The 16,541-nt window shown below is 38.5% G+C and overlaps 1 protein-coding gene across 1 annotated transcript in view; it reads left to right on the top strand.

The window, feature by feature from the left end:
- LOC139734519 (broad substrate specificity ATP-binding cassette transporter ABCG2-like) overlaps nucleotides 1-16,541 on the top strand; it is a 156,521-nt gene that overhangs the window by 113,933 nt on the left and 26,047 nt on the right. Inside the window, exon 9 of the mRNA XM_071645294.1 lies at nucleotides 14,744-14,809. Coding sequence (XP_071501395.1) covers nucleotides 14,744-14,809 — 66 coding nt within the window. The remainder of the gene's footprint in view (nucleotides 1-14,743; nucleotides 14,810-16,541) is intronic.

The raw sequence follows: 16,541 nt of genomic DNA, 5'->3' as shown, positions 1-16,541 counted from the left end.
ATTTTAACTGTACCCTTAATGGAAAGTCGATTTTATCATCTTTCCGATCACTTCCGACAAATGAAACTGATAATAATAGTGTAATCTTCAAGTGTAGGTCTTTATTCATGTATATGTTAGATAGTAAGTGAAAACATGTAAAGTCGGGTAATTTTAATTCTTATTTTATCAATTTTTGTGGATTTTTTATTCGCACAAGCTGAGATTGGTGTGCGATTGGTGTGCGCCTTCCTAGGTAGCCCCACAACTTTTGAGCTCTGTATTTGTTTGGGATTGTGTTTGATTTTGTGCAGCGTTGTTGTATTCTGTTTGCAAGTGATGATTCATGGTGTTTTTGTGCTTCAACTGGGCAAATTTGAAGGGAAGTTATCAAGTTGTTTCCTTGTATTTTCAAGATTTGGAAATCACTTGGCTAATACTGGAAGGAAGCCACCGTTACCTGCACTCTTGCATCCCATGTACAGTACCAATGTCTACAGCACTACAGACTGCAATCTTTTGTGAGAGGATTAGCATCTTTCGCTGCAAGAATGGCGGGGATCAAACTGTGGTCTTTGTGCTTTTTAGTGACTATAGTCACGGTATCTTTGACCCGTGGACTTGCATGAATGCAACTATCCTATTGATGCCAATGAATGGAGGAGAGCTGCATGCATTGAGAGTACATCCAGAGGCTGCCGTTTAAAACTCTATGGACAGCCATTACCATACTACAGCAACTCTACAGCATGTTTTCAACTAGCCATACAGTTGTCTGGGGACGTCCAACTAAATCCAGGCCCATCAAGCGACGAGCGTCACAACGATCTTCAGAACCACCGCGACATGGAATTGCCCTCCCACAGTCAGGCGAACATAAGGTATGATGTTCCCACACTTCATCGTCTGAACATCAAACGCCAGCAGTCGATGCTATCACAGGATTTATGGCACAGGATCTGTGAGCTGGGTATCGGACGTAGAAGACGTACTCATCGTGGTCGACGAGCCACCAAGACTCACTCTGAAATGCCTACTACCATCAGGGGTCACCGCTCTTCAGACCAGAATGAAGAGACAACTGTTTGTAATCACCTTCAAGGCGATGACGACAACAATGAACTCACTGAACATTTGACTGATTTTAGTTTCTCTGTTAACATACACTGTAGGGGATTGAAATTAGCACATGTAAACATTTGCAGTTTGTTTTCAAAATGTGACCATATCAGGGAAAAATTTGTGAATAATCCCTTTGATGTTTTGTCCTTCTCTGAAACCCATTTGGATAACTCTATCAACGATGCAAAAATACAATTTGAAGGATTTTCAGTAGAAAAAGGGACCGGAACCGTCGCGGAGGCGGTGTGGCAGTCTACGTTTCCAATGCGATAGCATACAAACGGAAATATGATTTTGAGCACCCTGATATTGAATGTTCGTGGATAGAACTGAAAATCACCAATATGAAACCCATTCTGATTGGTACATATTATCGTCCTCCTAAATCAGACACACGATATCATGTATGTATGGTTGATAGCATAGCCCAGGCCACGCATACCGGTCTCGAGTGTTATATACTTGGTGATTTCAATTATGATATGTTCACGAAGAGAGAATCTCGGATAGTTAAACAGTTATGTAATCAATATAATTTTGCATCAGGTGATTGAGCAAGCGACTAGAGTAACTGAGAACTCTTCTACACTTATTGATCTTGTTTTAACTAACCGACCTGCAAATGTGTGTGAAAAAAATGTTGTAACGCACGGGTTGAGTGACCGCAAGCTCATATATGTAGTATGTAAGCATTATAGACCAAAATTACCTCCCAGGATTGTGCATACACGGGCTTTCAAGCGTTTGAATGTAGATGCTTTTTGCAAGGCACTCTTAGATGCCCGTATGGATACGGTTGTTAAACAGGGGGATTTGGAAGAAGGATGGAAAGTATTGAGAAACACTTTTACTGAGATCTGTGATACCCATGCTCCTTTTATTTCGTTAAGAGTAAGAGAGTTAAAGACACCATGGGTTACCCCGGAGTTCATTAATTTTTCACGTGAAAGAGATTATCTTCGTGCGAGGGCTGAGCGAACAAATGACTCTTTAGCATGGAGACATTTCAGAAGTTGTCGAAATAATGTGAATAATCTGAGGACCACACTAAAAAAGGAGTATTGCCAATATCAAATTGTGTCAAACAAAAATAATCCTACCTAACTATGGAAAGTGTTAAAGAGTCTTTCTCCTATACTTCAACGTACAGTGTACCGTCCAGTATAAGTCGAAATGGTTGCTGCGAGACAGATCCATTGAAAGTGGCTGATGCATTTAATCGGTTTTTTGTGTCAATCGGTAGTGAACTGGTAGCTAGATTCTCTTCTGCAGAAACCAGAGTTGCGCATGGGGATAATCATCACTCAGTCACTCCAGGTACCTTCGCTTTTGTGAATGTAGATGAGAGTTTTGTTATGAAGGAGTTGCAATCAATTCGGACTGACAAGTCAACCGGATTGGACGGTATCAGTGCCAGCCTCCTCAAACTGGCTGCACCTCTTGTTAGCAAACCGCTTACTGACCTTTTTAATCGTTCCCTTGGATCTGGGGTAATTCCCCAAGAATGGAAACTAGCCACCGTCACCCCCATTCACAAAGGAGGGGATAAGGACAGTGTAAATAACTATCGTCCTATTTCAATTATTCCAACAATAATGAAGGTGCTGGAGAAAGCTGTTCACACTCAGTTGCATGATTATCTGGCTGACCTCGACCTGTTAACACCACAGCAATCAGGCTTTAGGAAAGGGTACTCAACAAATACAGTTTTAATTTATGTCAGTGATTATGTATTCAGGAATATGGACAGCGGGAAACTGACAGGTTTGGTATTCCTAGACATAAGGAAAGCTTTCGACTCCGTGGATCATGGCCTGTTGTTACATAAACTACGTACATATGGTATAGGTGATAACGCAATATCATGGTTCAAATCATATTTGATAGGTCGGAAACAAAGCACAATGATCCAAGGGAAAAAATCTGATACACTGGCACTCAAATCAGGAGAACCGCAGGGTTCTATTTTAGAACCCCTGCTCTTCACGCTTTTTGTTAACGACCTACCCTCTGTTGTCAAACACAGCAAAATCGTTCTGTATGCAGATGACACTGCTATTATGTATAGCTGCTTCGAGTCCCAAAGAATTAGAGACTGTATTGAATGACGATCTAAGGCGAGTAGAGTCGTGGTTGAACTCGAATCGTTTAACACTCAACACTGAAAAAACAAAGTTTTTGTAAGTCGGCACCCCACAGAGAGTAAATGGTATCAGGGAAAACATTGATATTCAGATTGAAAGTGTGTCGATAGAACATGTGAAGACGGTCAAATATCTTGGTGTTTGGTTGGATCAACACTTGACCTGGAATGAACATGTTGCCCAGGTATCTGCCAAAATTGCTTCCAGGCTAGCTTTGCTCCGTAGAGTAAGAAAGTATTTGACTGTAGAGAGCGCTAAGCTATTAGCAAATGCTCTGATATTACCTTACAATGATTACTGCTCAAGTGTGTGGACAAACTCAAGTCAAAGAATACAGGATATTCTTATCAAGCAACACAAACAAACAGCAAGAATAGTTTTGCAGACAAACACTCGAACCTGAACGAATGAAATGTTCACACGTCTAAAATGGATAGATATGGAGAAGAGATGGAAATTTCAGAAAGGAAAACTTATGTTTGACATTCTGAATGATTCTGCCCCTGTATATCTGCAGAGTATGTTTTCAGCTGCCATGAGTGTACATCGATACAGTACGAGAAACGCTCAAAGTAGAGGTTTAGTTGTACCCAAAGTAAAAACTGAAAGTGGCAGAAAGGCATTTTTATGCCTCCGCCACGAAGTGGTGCCGGAGGCATTATGTTTTCGGGTTGTCCGTCCGTACGTCTGTACGTACGTCCGTACGTCCGTCCGCTTTCGTTTACGCGATAACTTAAGTAAGATTTACTGGAATTTTACCAAACTTGGTCCAAGTATAAAGTGTGATGGGGCAATTATTTGATTAGATTTTGGGTGAAATTGGCTAAAGGTCGAAGGTCAAAGGTCAAGGTCAAATCATGAAATTGTATCCGTTTACGCGATAACTCAAGACTGGATGGAGCAAATTTCACCAAACTTTGTTGGAGGATGATGTATGATGGGACAATTACATGGTTAGTTTTTCAGTGAAATCGGTCAAAGGTCAAAGATCAAGGTCAAATCCAAAAATTTATCTGTTTACGTGATAACTCAAAACTGGATGAAGCAGCTTTCACCAAACTTGGTCCAAGGATGATGTATGATGGGACAATTAGTTGAGTAAATTTTTGTGACATTGGCAAGAGGTCAAAGGTCAAAAGGTCAAGGTAAAATACTACAAATTTTGCAATTTCCCCCATATCTATGCAATGCCCAAAGGTATTTTCTTGAAACTTGGTGTGGACATGTAATACTGCGTAAAGATTCTCCAGAGAGAGTTTCATGTCATAAGGTCAAAGGTCAAAAAGTCAAAGGTTAGGTGAAAATGTTGCAATATCACTTTTCTCGCAAATGGTTCAATGTATCTTCGTGGAACTTGTTACATACGCATGTACTGACTGGCAGGCATTATCTAGGGAATTTAGGGGTCATGCGTCAGTAGTTAAGGGTCAAAGGTCAAGGTCAACTCCTCAAAATTTTACTATTTCCCTCATCTAGTATATGCAATGCTTCCATCATTAGTCTCAAAACGTAATACATGCACTACTTAATGGAGATTCTCCAGGAAATTTCCAGCCAGAAGGTTAAGGGTCAAAGGCCAGGTTTCAATGCCCCCCCCCCAAAAAAAAAAAAAATCTATTTTGTACTGTCGTTACACTCTTTCTTCATACCTTGGAAATTACTCAATGCATAAACTTATAAAAAGGTCCGTCAGAATTCAAGTGAAAATTCTCAATTCCCCAAATATGTGTACCTGCACTCTTGGAAAATTATAGCAAACCCAGTTCAAGACATTTCTGACAAACATGTCATTTCAATATTTTGCCAGTCATGTGAAACTGTCATGGATCACACATTGTGAAGACATTGTACTATACGCCTATTGGGAGAATCATGCATTATGGCGGAGGCATCAGTCGCCATAGCGACATTTCTAGTCTTTTGATGGTGCAATACTTTGGAATAGTTTTCCAAGTGAAGTGAGAAATGCTCAAACAAAGCAAACATTTTGTACTCAGTTTCTGAAAAGTCGGCAATATTAAGATGCTGTATTGGTGATTATCATATACATGATTACATTTGATAATTTGGTATATGTTTTTTGTCTTTTTCTTTTTTTCACAAGCAATATTGTTTTGGTAATGACTTGAAGTTATATACACACATGTGTTTTCTATGGTATGTACAAGTTTGTAGGAATGCAGACCCACCTTTGGTAGTTGTCGGAGAGTATGTGCTGTGGTGACAGGTTTTGTTTTTCTTTTCTTTTCTGTTCTTTTCTGTTCTTTTCTCTTTTTTTTTCCTTTCTCTGTTTTGAAGGTCATTCAAATTGCCAGTGGATGAGATAGGCTTTGTGGTTAACTGTTGCACAATGTGTTGCCATGGTAACAGTACATTTTGAATGAAAAATCATGTTAAAAAATATGGATTTGGAGTATTTGGTTTGAAATTTGGCATATGTAATCATATGATTTAGATGTTTGAATTTTTGTTATGTTATATATGTAGTTAAAAAGTGCGTTGCCATGTTAACAACATCATTTGAATGAAAATTATAGAATAATACTGCCTTTTTTAGTTTTTTAGTATTTGATTTGAAATTTGGGATATGATATGATCTATGATATCATAGTTGTGTAGATTTTTGTTTCATGTTATACATTGTGTTACCATGGCAACAGCGTTTTCACTGACAAACACAGAAATTACCGATATATTTATTTTTCTCAGATTTTGGGCATTAGACAAGAGATATGATATACAGCTGTATATGTGAATGCCAATGGGCAGTGTATTCGTATTCTTATTCTATGTTGAGTAACATATTATTATGTTCCCAAGTTTGTTATTAGTAAGAATATAATAAGATGGTTGCTGGTTGGGTTCATTTCTTCCCGCTTTGGGTGGGGGTATTTATCACTCTCAGTGAAAGTTTTAATTCTTGATGAAATTTATGGTTAATTGTTTGGTTATGATAGTTACGTAGGCCCATCACCATGTTATTATTGCTTGTTTGACTAGTAAGCGTGTAATTGTCAGTGTATAGTTATTGTGTGACTGTATGTAGGGGACTCAGTGGAAGAATTGTACCTGTCCACATACAGTGTGTTGTATTTGATGTATATGTCTCTGTCTTGTCAACTGTAATGTTTGTTTGTGCAGGGCCCCCAGTAAGAACGATACTTGCCTACTGATGGGGCTACCCTGTTGAAAAAAGACTGAATAAATAAATAAATAAATAAACACATCCCTGTCACCTGCCTGTGTCTGTACCTTTATGTACCGCTCGTGTTTCAAAAGAAGGGACAGCAAAAAGTAATTACCATCCTAAAGACATATCTTCCATTGAGAGTGACGAGTCATGATGTAATGCCACATGAATCAATTATCTTCCTATCTGTGAGGCAGGTCCAGTTTAGCACATACTTTAAATATTCCCTAGTGGCAGCTTCAAACATGGGATCAAAGGGAATAACCCTGTTGTAACTCCATCTCTTGAACCTCCTTGGGCAAATGACGCCCATAACTTCGATACTACGCACAAAAAGGCCCGCAAAACCAGCACTACGCAAAAGAGGCTCACGAGACAGACAACTTGGCAAAGAATTCGGCTCACTAGCACCGACAGGATGAACAGTGCCATCAATAAACCAAATAGGGTGTCCCGATTGTTGCATGCAGAAGGAAGAAATGAGTAAACCTAATGAGAATGGGGAGGTCATACCAAGGAGGGTCATACTAGTAACTTTGAAATCATACCTCAAAGGTTGGGATTGCAATGGTGTCACCGGGCCAGCTGGCCTCCCTCACCCCCTTGAATGTTCAAGTCCTTGATGTGTGTATGCGTGTTTGTACAAGAAATTAATACAGTACAATTCTCCACTTCACTTCCAAAACTGTAAAGGATCTTCGTTTGTGTGTTAAGGTGAATCCCATTACAACGAGATCGTCGGGACCGGGTGATTTTTATCGTTGTAGGCTGATTCTTATTGTATCCCAACACTTGGGAAAAACACTGCAATAAGCATGATCTGGTAAAAATGGGTTGCATGCATTCTAAAGACAAGGCCATACTGATGAACAGAAGGAAAAAAAAGAAATGCGACGGAAAAGTGCTATCGTGAGCATCCTCGGGATAAGTATAATAACAATTGTATATGTCCCACGCTTGTTATGATTAATTGGCAAAACATATAATCATGCCGTATCTTATAGATGAGACCTGCCTTTTGTTACATGCAATTATTTTTCACACCTGAGAAGAGAGAAATGAAGAAAATTGATGCAATAAACGGATCGCCATCAACGATGCCGCGACTCCCGTGGATGAGATCTGTGCCTGAAATTACCTTTCATTCTAGGACAAGTTATTGATGCTGATCACGTAATTATGTGACAGTTTCATCACATTGAATCCTTTCATTGTTTAATTCCTTCAAGGAAACCATGCTCTCAAACATCCTATTTTTCTCTATCGACTCGAATGGCTCTTACTGCCAGATGTAGAGCGCCATGTGCTTCCTACTTATTGCTATGCATCATGTTTAATGTGTGCTTTGCCTGAATGTTTACCCGTCGAGGAGATTGACTGGTGCCGTTTACAAAATAAAAAGTTAAGTTACTTAAAGAGCGGGTGACTTTCAGATCATAGGGCTCAAAATGTTTATGTGACATTACTGTCCTTATGGCCGGCGCAATTTTTTTTTCAAAAGAGCCCACTTCTGGGATGCATGAGGTAACAAGCAAAACAAAACAAAACAAAACAAAAACAAAAAACAAGCAAAAAACAACAAAACAAAACAAACAAACAAACAAAAACCTAAAATAAAGGCCTTACAGCGCTCATAGAATTCATTCTATTTTTTTTTTCTTCTCTAGTGTCACTGCCGGGATATTTAAAACGAAAAAAAATATTGAGGGGGGAGGGGAACGCGTATAATCCATCGGTACTATGATTAACCTTTTGTATTATGTACTACCATACGACCTCATCGAACTCCGTTTTGGCAGGTATAATTCAAATGTTCTCATAATCAAAACATACGTTATGGGGTTGTAAAACTAATCGGCTGATGCTTGCGAACGTTGCATATTCTAGCAAATCATATAAGGTTTTGTCAGGGTTCGGTAACAATTGCATTCAGAGCAGTTTTCATTGTTTGCAAAAACAGTTTTTCTTATCGCAAAGAAATTTTGAACATGTTCAAAACTTCTGATAAAACCTACAATTTTCTACATTCGCAAACATTCGCCGCTAACAGTTAGATATCGATACAGATTAGATAGGTCTACAGATTTGTGTTTTTGCATTTTTAATTCGCGAAGTATATTAAGTCTGTCGGAGGTGAACTGAGTGGGGGAAGACAGTGGGAAGGGTGATATTCCCCTACGTGTACTAATACCACACAAGGGAGATTTTGCACTTTCAGATGTAAAAATTAACAAAAGTGGTGCACATTTTTTTTTATATTGACGCTTGTATACTGTAATCAGCTGGTGCTTGGAGGAATAATGGTTCCCGACTTTTTCTTTGGGTTGCATTAGTGATCTGACGCCTTCCGTGAAGTTCGGTCGTAACCCTATGATTCATCGTCCTTCCGGATTTCAGCTTCATTGACATGACTGAGGTTTTCAGCCTCCTTAACAAGAGAAGGGGAAAGAAATTATTTGAAGATGTCATATGTTTTTAGACATTGTGCCATTAATTGTATTGTTTAGGAGGTAGCCTCTGTCAATGCAAAGAAGAGAAGTTTTAAGAAATTATAATTGTACTTATAATCTGAGAATTGCAAAGTCAGTTAGACCATCATGTTGTTCATAGACTTATTGGAACCCCAATCATTCATGTTTTGTTCAGTGATGTGTCGAAGCATGTGGACAGTCTCGTATACTTGCCAAAAGCGATAAAGAGCTCGGAAGAATGCAACCGACAAAATCTTTGACAAAGCACATTCAAATTCATTTTCTCTCTTGTTGCATGAAACTGTTTGAATACTCGCTTTCTCAATCACATAAAAAAACAACAAAAACTGCCTAAATAAGGATAGAAGTACTACAGTGTGTAGTATCACGTAAGCCTTACATGATTATGCATACCTGAGATATATCCAGCGTAGCCATTGATATTTCCATGTATAAATACGTATTTATTTATCTATTCATCTATCTATCTATCTATCTATCCATCTATTCATTTATTCATTTGTAACAACCTTGCTCCCCCAACAGGTTGCGCTATAGATAGACATGATTTAGATTGCTTAAGTTCATGTAAAACTTAAGATCAAGGGAAAACCACATAAGCTCGCAGGAATGTAAAATATTTTGATTTTCCCACTTCCTCCGTCTGTAATAGAACATCCACATGCGCGCACGCACACACACATACACACACACATAACCATCTGTGAAATGTGGAGTAGGAAAAACGCTATTATTAATCATAATTATCATACCCTAAAGAATTCCAGCAACTCTATTCTTACCTTTTATGACCGTAGAGGGCGTGTGTTTTGCATACTGCATTGTACTGATACGAGGCGAAGCCCTTCAGCATTTTGATATTGTACAAACCCTGTTCTCTATGGAAAAATATCAATACAGAGTGTATTTCTATCAATATCAGTAATGACAAAGAGTAAAGAAGCGCACGCAGTACACATAGCGGGCGTGGTATACCATGGAGCCCAACGACGGTCATTTTAGGAGCAAACAGCGCGATTATCGGGGGTAACTGACTGCGAGAATCAGTATTGTGAAACGCGGGTTTTGATTGGACAGTTACACTGCCAAACAGTGAGATACGTATCGAGGACAGAGAGATACGTGTCACAAAGGAAAGTGTATGCGTATCTCGTATAATTCAATACGTATCGTGAATATAAGATACATATCATCAAGAAGAGAGTATACGTATCCCAAATAGTGTGATACGTATCGAGAATATGAGATACGTATGGAGAATATGAGATACGTATTAAAAGCATAGAGAGATACGTATCTCATTATTCTCGATACGTATCAGATGATAAAGGGAAACGTATCTGTTCTGTGAGGCATCTGATTGGTCAAATTGGGATACGTATCTCTTGCATTTTGGATACGTACCGTTTGGGGATACGTATCGATTGTGCGACTTTTGAACGCGATGGCCGGCCATAAAATCGCTACGTCTGCGTCCACACAGAAAAACGGACTTGGCTAGAAATGGGAACGGAAGTCGGAGTGCGGGGACTGTCACAGCTGATTGCCTCTCTTCCCGTCGTGTAGCGAAAGTTCCCTAATGTATCCCCCGGTACACTTACTTGAGGATAAACTTTGGATTCACCAGTGTTCTGCCGCGCCGGCGCGTCACATTGTGCGCATGGTATACGTACTGACCACTTTTCTGGACTGATTTTGTTCAATTCGATATGAAGGTTATCATCAAAAAGTCGAGCATACATTTTACTGCTTATTCTGTCTTAACACTTCCTAGGCGCGCGGGGGTGGGGAGTCTCCCCTCCCCCCCCCCCTTGACATTCCGTGCGATATGTCGGCATCGCAAAAAGCTACGCTTTCACGGCTTTTTTTTAGTTGAGTCTCCAGCATCTTTTGATACGTAATTTGCGACAAAGTGACGCATGAATACGTACATGCACGTCGGATCAAAAATTGCTCAAAAACGTGAATGCATGTACAATTTCAATTTCAATTGTGACTTCGGTCAAATTTCATGAAAACACACTTTTTTTGTTGCTGTTATTGCTTCAAATCAATAAATAACATATTTTGATGCTCTGCGGGCAGTGTGGCCGACAGATTTCATGAAAAAACAACAATGAAAACAAAAAGTAAAAACCAATAGAATACATAAGAAATTGATAAACAATAACATAAGAAACTATTTCTGTTGCCACAATCTTTTAACTTACATTTGCTAAGAACTGCTACACCAAAATATACTTTTTGGAGCTTGCTTTATTGATTTATAGTAAGAAGTCTGATTTCACGTATACATTGTGCATGAATCAGCATAACTCTTTTTTTTTTAATCAACTGTACAGTTGAGTGAATTGCATCGCAGGTAACCTGTGTGCCGATTTTTGTCGAGATCACGCAGTCGAAAGCTGAAATCTAGAGGGGGCCTGGGAGTCCCCCCCCCCCCCACATCATCATCTACTCTCTAAAAAGAATCGAGTGAAAATATTCACTCTTAAAAGAGTAAATACAAAAAAAGAGTGAATTTAGAGTGAAATTGGAGTGAATTTTGAGTGAAAATGTTGATTTTCACTCATTTTGGAGTGACATCAGGGATCACTCGCAGATTTTGGAGTGATCCCTGAGGTCACTCTAAAACGAGTGAAAATGAAGTACCTGAATAGCCCGGCCTATACTTGGTGGCCCTAAAAGAACGGAACACCTAAGATCTTTAATTGCAGCGATATCGTTGCAAATATGTCCTTACTTTGCATACCATTGGAAAGGCCATTCATTTTCCAATAGAATGACACGAAATTCTTTAATTTGGCTTAATGCGTTATGATATTAGGATTATTTTTGTGAACCCTTGCAATTTTCTAAATGTGATCATTATGCACTCTCAGAGATCCCGAACTCAACGATAATTCGGCTTGCCACAGAACCAGTAGCGTACACAATGTGTGGAATGTGGACAACAGCTCTTTACCGTGAATTGAAGAGAGAGTGGGCGGGCGGACGGTTTGATTGTCATTGTCCGTTGGCATTGTGAATGAGACGACATGTTGGGCTCAATGAAATGCTAAATTTAGCTGGAAAATAGCGAGGTTAATTCAAAGGCATGATTGGCAGTGACGTGACTTCATGAGTGGTTTAGGAATAAAGCAATTACTTTTAATTGTAAGTATGCATTGATAAATACAATGAGAATATCCCTGTATCTATGAGTGGATTAGTAAAACTTGAATCATCAGCAAGTACTTTAAAATGCACACTAGGTGGTTCTGTGAATAGAGGTGCAAGCTATTTTCACAGCCACTTTTTTATTTTACCATCAACCCCCCTCCCCCGGCTCCCCCTTTTGCGCTTTTAGTAGCTGGCATGGAAAATAAAATATTCGGGTAAGAAGCCGGGTGTTTGTGGATTCGGTCGAATTCGGGTCCCCTTTTTTTGCCAAATCCTGGATCCGCGCCCGCACCAGTTAAGCAAATGCATAGATGTCTTGATAATTAATTCATGATCTTCATTACGCTTACTTTTCTTTATAATTTTATCAATCTGAACATAGTTATAAAGGTCAGAGAGCCCAGATTGAATGGTCCGCCTTCTATGAGGTTCAAGCTCATATTTTGGTTGGTGCCTTGTGTGTGTCCAATGGGCTGCGTTTCTTGACCGATCTAATTCAAATACGACATAAAAGTGCGTTATTCCAAAATGTAGCCGCTTGTAAATTTTCTGGTGATATCGCCCTCGCTTGTTCCGTCTTTGTACACAAAGGAGTTGATCTTTGATGGTCCCCAATTTTGCATTCTACTTGCCACATTTCTCGACCGATTTCGTTCTAGTTTGATGCAAAGGTATATCATCGTCAAATCTTGACTTTACCTAGCTTTGATTATACTGTTTCCTGTTTTCTGCCTTTTATCAAGTCAAAGACGGTCACATGTTGTATTTCTTTTTTTTTTCTACCATCCCCAATTCTTGATTGACTGTTTTCAAAACTCATCTTGGCGACTTGTAGACACCTTTTGTTTCTGGTAATGCCGCTCCCATTTTTCTGTCTCATATAGTCAAATCTGAAAAAAAAAAGTTATGCGTTGATGGGTGTCTTGTGTGCCGCCATACACGTGGCATTTATTTACTGTTGTATTAAGTTTGTGTTCAGGCAATTTTCATTATCATAATTTCTAGTAACATATATCTGCCCATCAACTGTGCCTGACAATCATTTCCTCATAATGAGAGTAACTGTCACGGAAAACTAAACTTTTATATATGTATATGTTTATATTATATTATATTATATTATATATATATATGTATGTATATATATATATATATATATATACATGCATAGATATATAAGATTTTTTAAAAAACTGGAACAAAGTTCATGCTGTATTCACCAACAGTTTATTTCTGCAAACAAAATCGAGCGATTCGCTCTTTCTCAAGTGTTGATATTCAACAATATAAACATCAGTATCAACACTTGAGAAAGAGGAAATCGCTCGAAAATTTGTGTGCAGAAATAAAATGTTGGTGAATACAGCATGAACTTTGTTCCAGTTTTTTTTTTTTATGCCTCCGCCAGGAAGTGTCGCCGGAGGCATTATGTTTTCGCGTTATCCGTCCGTATATCCGTCCTTCCGTCCTTCCGTCCGTAATCAATTTCGTGGACAGTGTAACTAAAAACCGTTAGAGATGTCCTAATGAAACTTGGCATGTATATGTATGAGTGGGCGAAGTTGTGCCTATCAACTTTTGGGTGCGCATGCTCGAGAGCAAAGGTCAAAAGATCAAGGTCAAATACTCAAAATTTCATTATTTTCCCCATATGTATGCAATGCCTGAAGGTATTTTCTTGAAACTTAGCGTATATGTGTACTACTAGATAAGAATTCCTCAGAGACAGTTTTGGGTCATGGGGTCAAAGGTCAAGGGTCAAGTCAAATTATTACAATTTGACTTTTTTCTTCATATCTCGCAAATGGTTCAAGGTATTTTCATGGAACTTAGAACATATGCATGTACTGACTGACAGTGATTATGTAGGGATTTAGGGTTCATGGGTCAAAGGTTAGGGGTCAAAGGTCAAGGTCAACTCCTCAAAATTTTACTCTTTCTCTCATATTAATGAAGTGCCTGCAGGATTTTTCTTGAAACAGAATATTAACATGTCTTACCCAATATAGATTGTCTTGAAGTTTCTTGCCAAAGGGTCAAAGGCCAAAAGGTCAAAGGTCAAGTGAAAGTGTTAAATTTCACTTCTTCCACCCTATCTCGAAAGTGACTCAAGGTATCATCATGAAACTTAGTAAATATTTATGCATGTTCTACCTGACAGCGCTTCTCTTGGGAATTTTAGGGTCATAGGGTCAAAGTTCAAGGGACAATGACCAGGTTAAAACGCTAAAATTTTACTATTCAATACTGAAATTACACTTTTTCTCCATACTTTGAAAATTACTTAATGCATAAACTTATCAAAGGGTCAAAAGTCAAGTAAAAATCCTCAAATCTCCAAATACGGGCACTCTTAAACAATATAGCCATTCATGCAATTATACTTCGTTCAAGGAAAGTGAACATTCAACATATTTGTAACAAACCTGTCATTTTAATATTTTACCAATTATGTGAAACTGTAATCACAAATTGCCAAGACTTTGTACTATTAGGAGAACCATGCATTATGGCGGAGGCATACCAGTTGCCATAGCGACATTTCTACTTTATCTTGTTATCACGCCAACACGTAGACAACCTACTCAATATGTATAGAATCACCTATCTTCCCTTGGATGAATTATGTTTCTTTATACTTTCCATCCCTTCAGCTCTACCATGTATCTGCACGAGCCGTTTTGAACATTCTCCGGAATCCATTTCTAACGTTTATCCAGGTGAGAATGTATGGCGGGCCGTTCGATTCATTAATAAGTGCAACTACGTTTACATCTATCCAATGGATGGACATTCTTAAACAATCGGAATGCACAGTATGCACAATCGTACATCTATGCAACTTCGCAATTCATGCAACTGTACAGTTTATATAGATTTTCCCACTCAATTTCATGATTTTGTCATTCAATTTCCTATCCTGAGCATTCAATTTTACGCATTGCACGCTCGCAGCACTGAAGCAGCAATCAAATTAAAAATCGGTCATTCAAATTCACTTTATGAGCAGTAAATTTTTCGTTTGCGTCATTCAAATCTGAGATAGATGCATGCATTTCAGCCATGAACATTCAAATTTATTTCACGCTGAACAATGGAATCTCGTCGGTCATTCAAATTCGTGAAAAGGCAACCATGTCCCAAATAAGTGCATTCAATTTAAAGGAAGTCTTGCATTAAGTTTTCTTGGGGACCGTGTATGTGTGTATTTTTTTACATAGCTTTGAATAGATTTGGTTCTATGATGAAGATTTTTTTTTCAATTTGCCTTATAGGGTCATCACCTTTTTATTCTAAAATTTGCACTTAACGAGCATAACGAGTGTAACCGGCAGCCATATAGAGGCACATCAGGCACTGTATACAAACGATCATAGTAGGGGGGGGGGGTTGATTGACACCTTCGAGAAAAGCAATTTGGACTACATGGCAACTGAAACCGCGAACATTGTAGGCCAATACGCCTTGTATGTTTTTAACTTATTTGTTAACTTTTGCGAGACTATGTGAGATCACTGTATGTCAGTTTGTCTTTAAATTGAACATTGTAGGCCAATACGCCTTGTTTGTTGTTAACTTATTTGTTAACTTTTGCGAGACTATGTGAGATCACTGTATGTAAATTTGTCTTTAAATTGATGCATTGTTTGGTTACTGTTGGGGCGTTGTCCTTTTTTAGTGTGTGCGGTGTCATCAAGGAGTATGTTCAAATTGTCGTTTTGTTTGGGGCACTGCTGATTGGACCTTACAGTTTAAAATGTCTTGAAATGAAAAGCCATAAATACATGAACACAGAACAACACAAAAGCATTAAACATAATTGAATGCGTATATGACTGGGTTGTGTACATCTCTTTGCTTGTTTTATTTTAAAAAAAAACTTTCGCCCATTTCTGCCCCTATCCCTGCCCCATTTTCCCCTTCTTCAAAATATACACAATACATTACCTTTAAACATACACTGCAAAAATATTGGGTTAGATTTAATACCCATGGTGTTAAATCTAACACTGATGAAGGGTCAATAGAGGACGGACTACATCGACAGGTGTAGAAATTATGTTGTGATAATGTTGTAAAGGGTTCACCTGGCATTTCACTGTAGCTGTTAATTCAACAATGTCACTACATGGTGTTGATTTAATATTGCTAGTGTTAATGTCAATAGTATAACATCCGCCCAGTGTCAATAGGAGACCACAATAACTAGTATTCCTGTGGTGCCAATGTGTTTACAACTTTTTTTTTCAGAAATCAAGTACTTTATCCGAAAGTTCTGTTCATGGTATTCTTGTCGAAGTTCAAAATCAACAAGAAGAACAATAAACAATTACCTGTCAAAAAATCAGAAGAAAGTTTTATATTTTGAAGTGACACCGGAGGTGTTAATTTAACACCAACCTGTTCATCGTATTCTTGTCGAAATTCAAAATCAACAAGAAGAACAATAAA

This window comes from Diadema antillarum, unplaced genomic scaffold (genome assembly GCF_040938485.1).
Source record: "Diadema antillarum isolate AM-2024a unplaced genomic scaffold, OU_Dant_1.0 seq00000531_RagTag, whole genome shotgun sequence".
In the NCBI taxonomy this organism is placed as follows: domain Eukaryota; kingdom Metazoa; phylum Echinodermata; class Echinoidea; order Diadematoida; family Diadematidae; genus Diadema; species Diadema antillarum.
The sequence above is the reverse complement of the archived record's forward strand: the minus strand, read 5'-3'. Positions and strand labels throughout refer to the sequence as shown.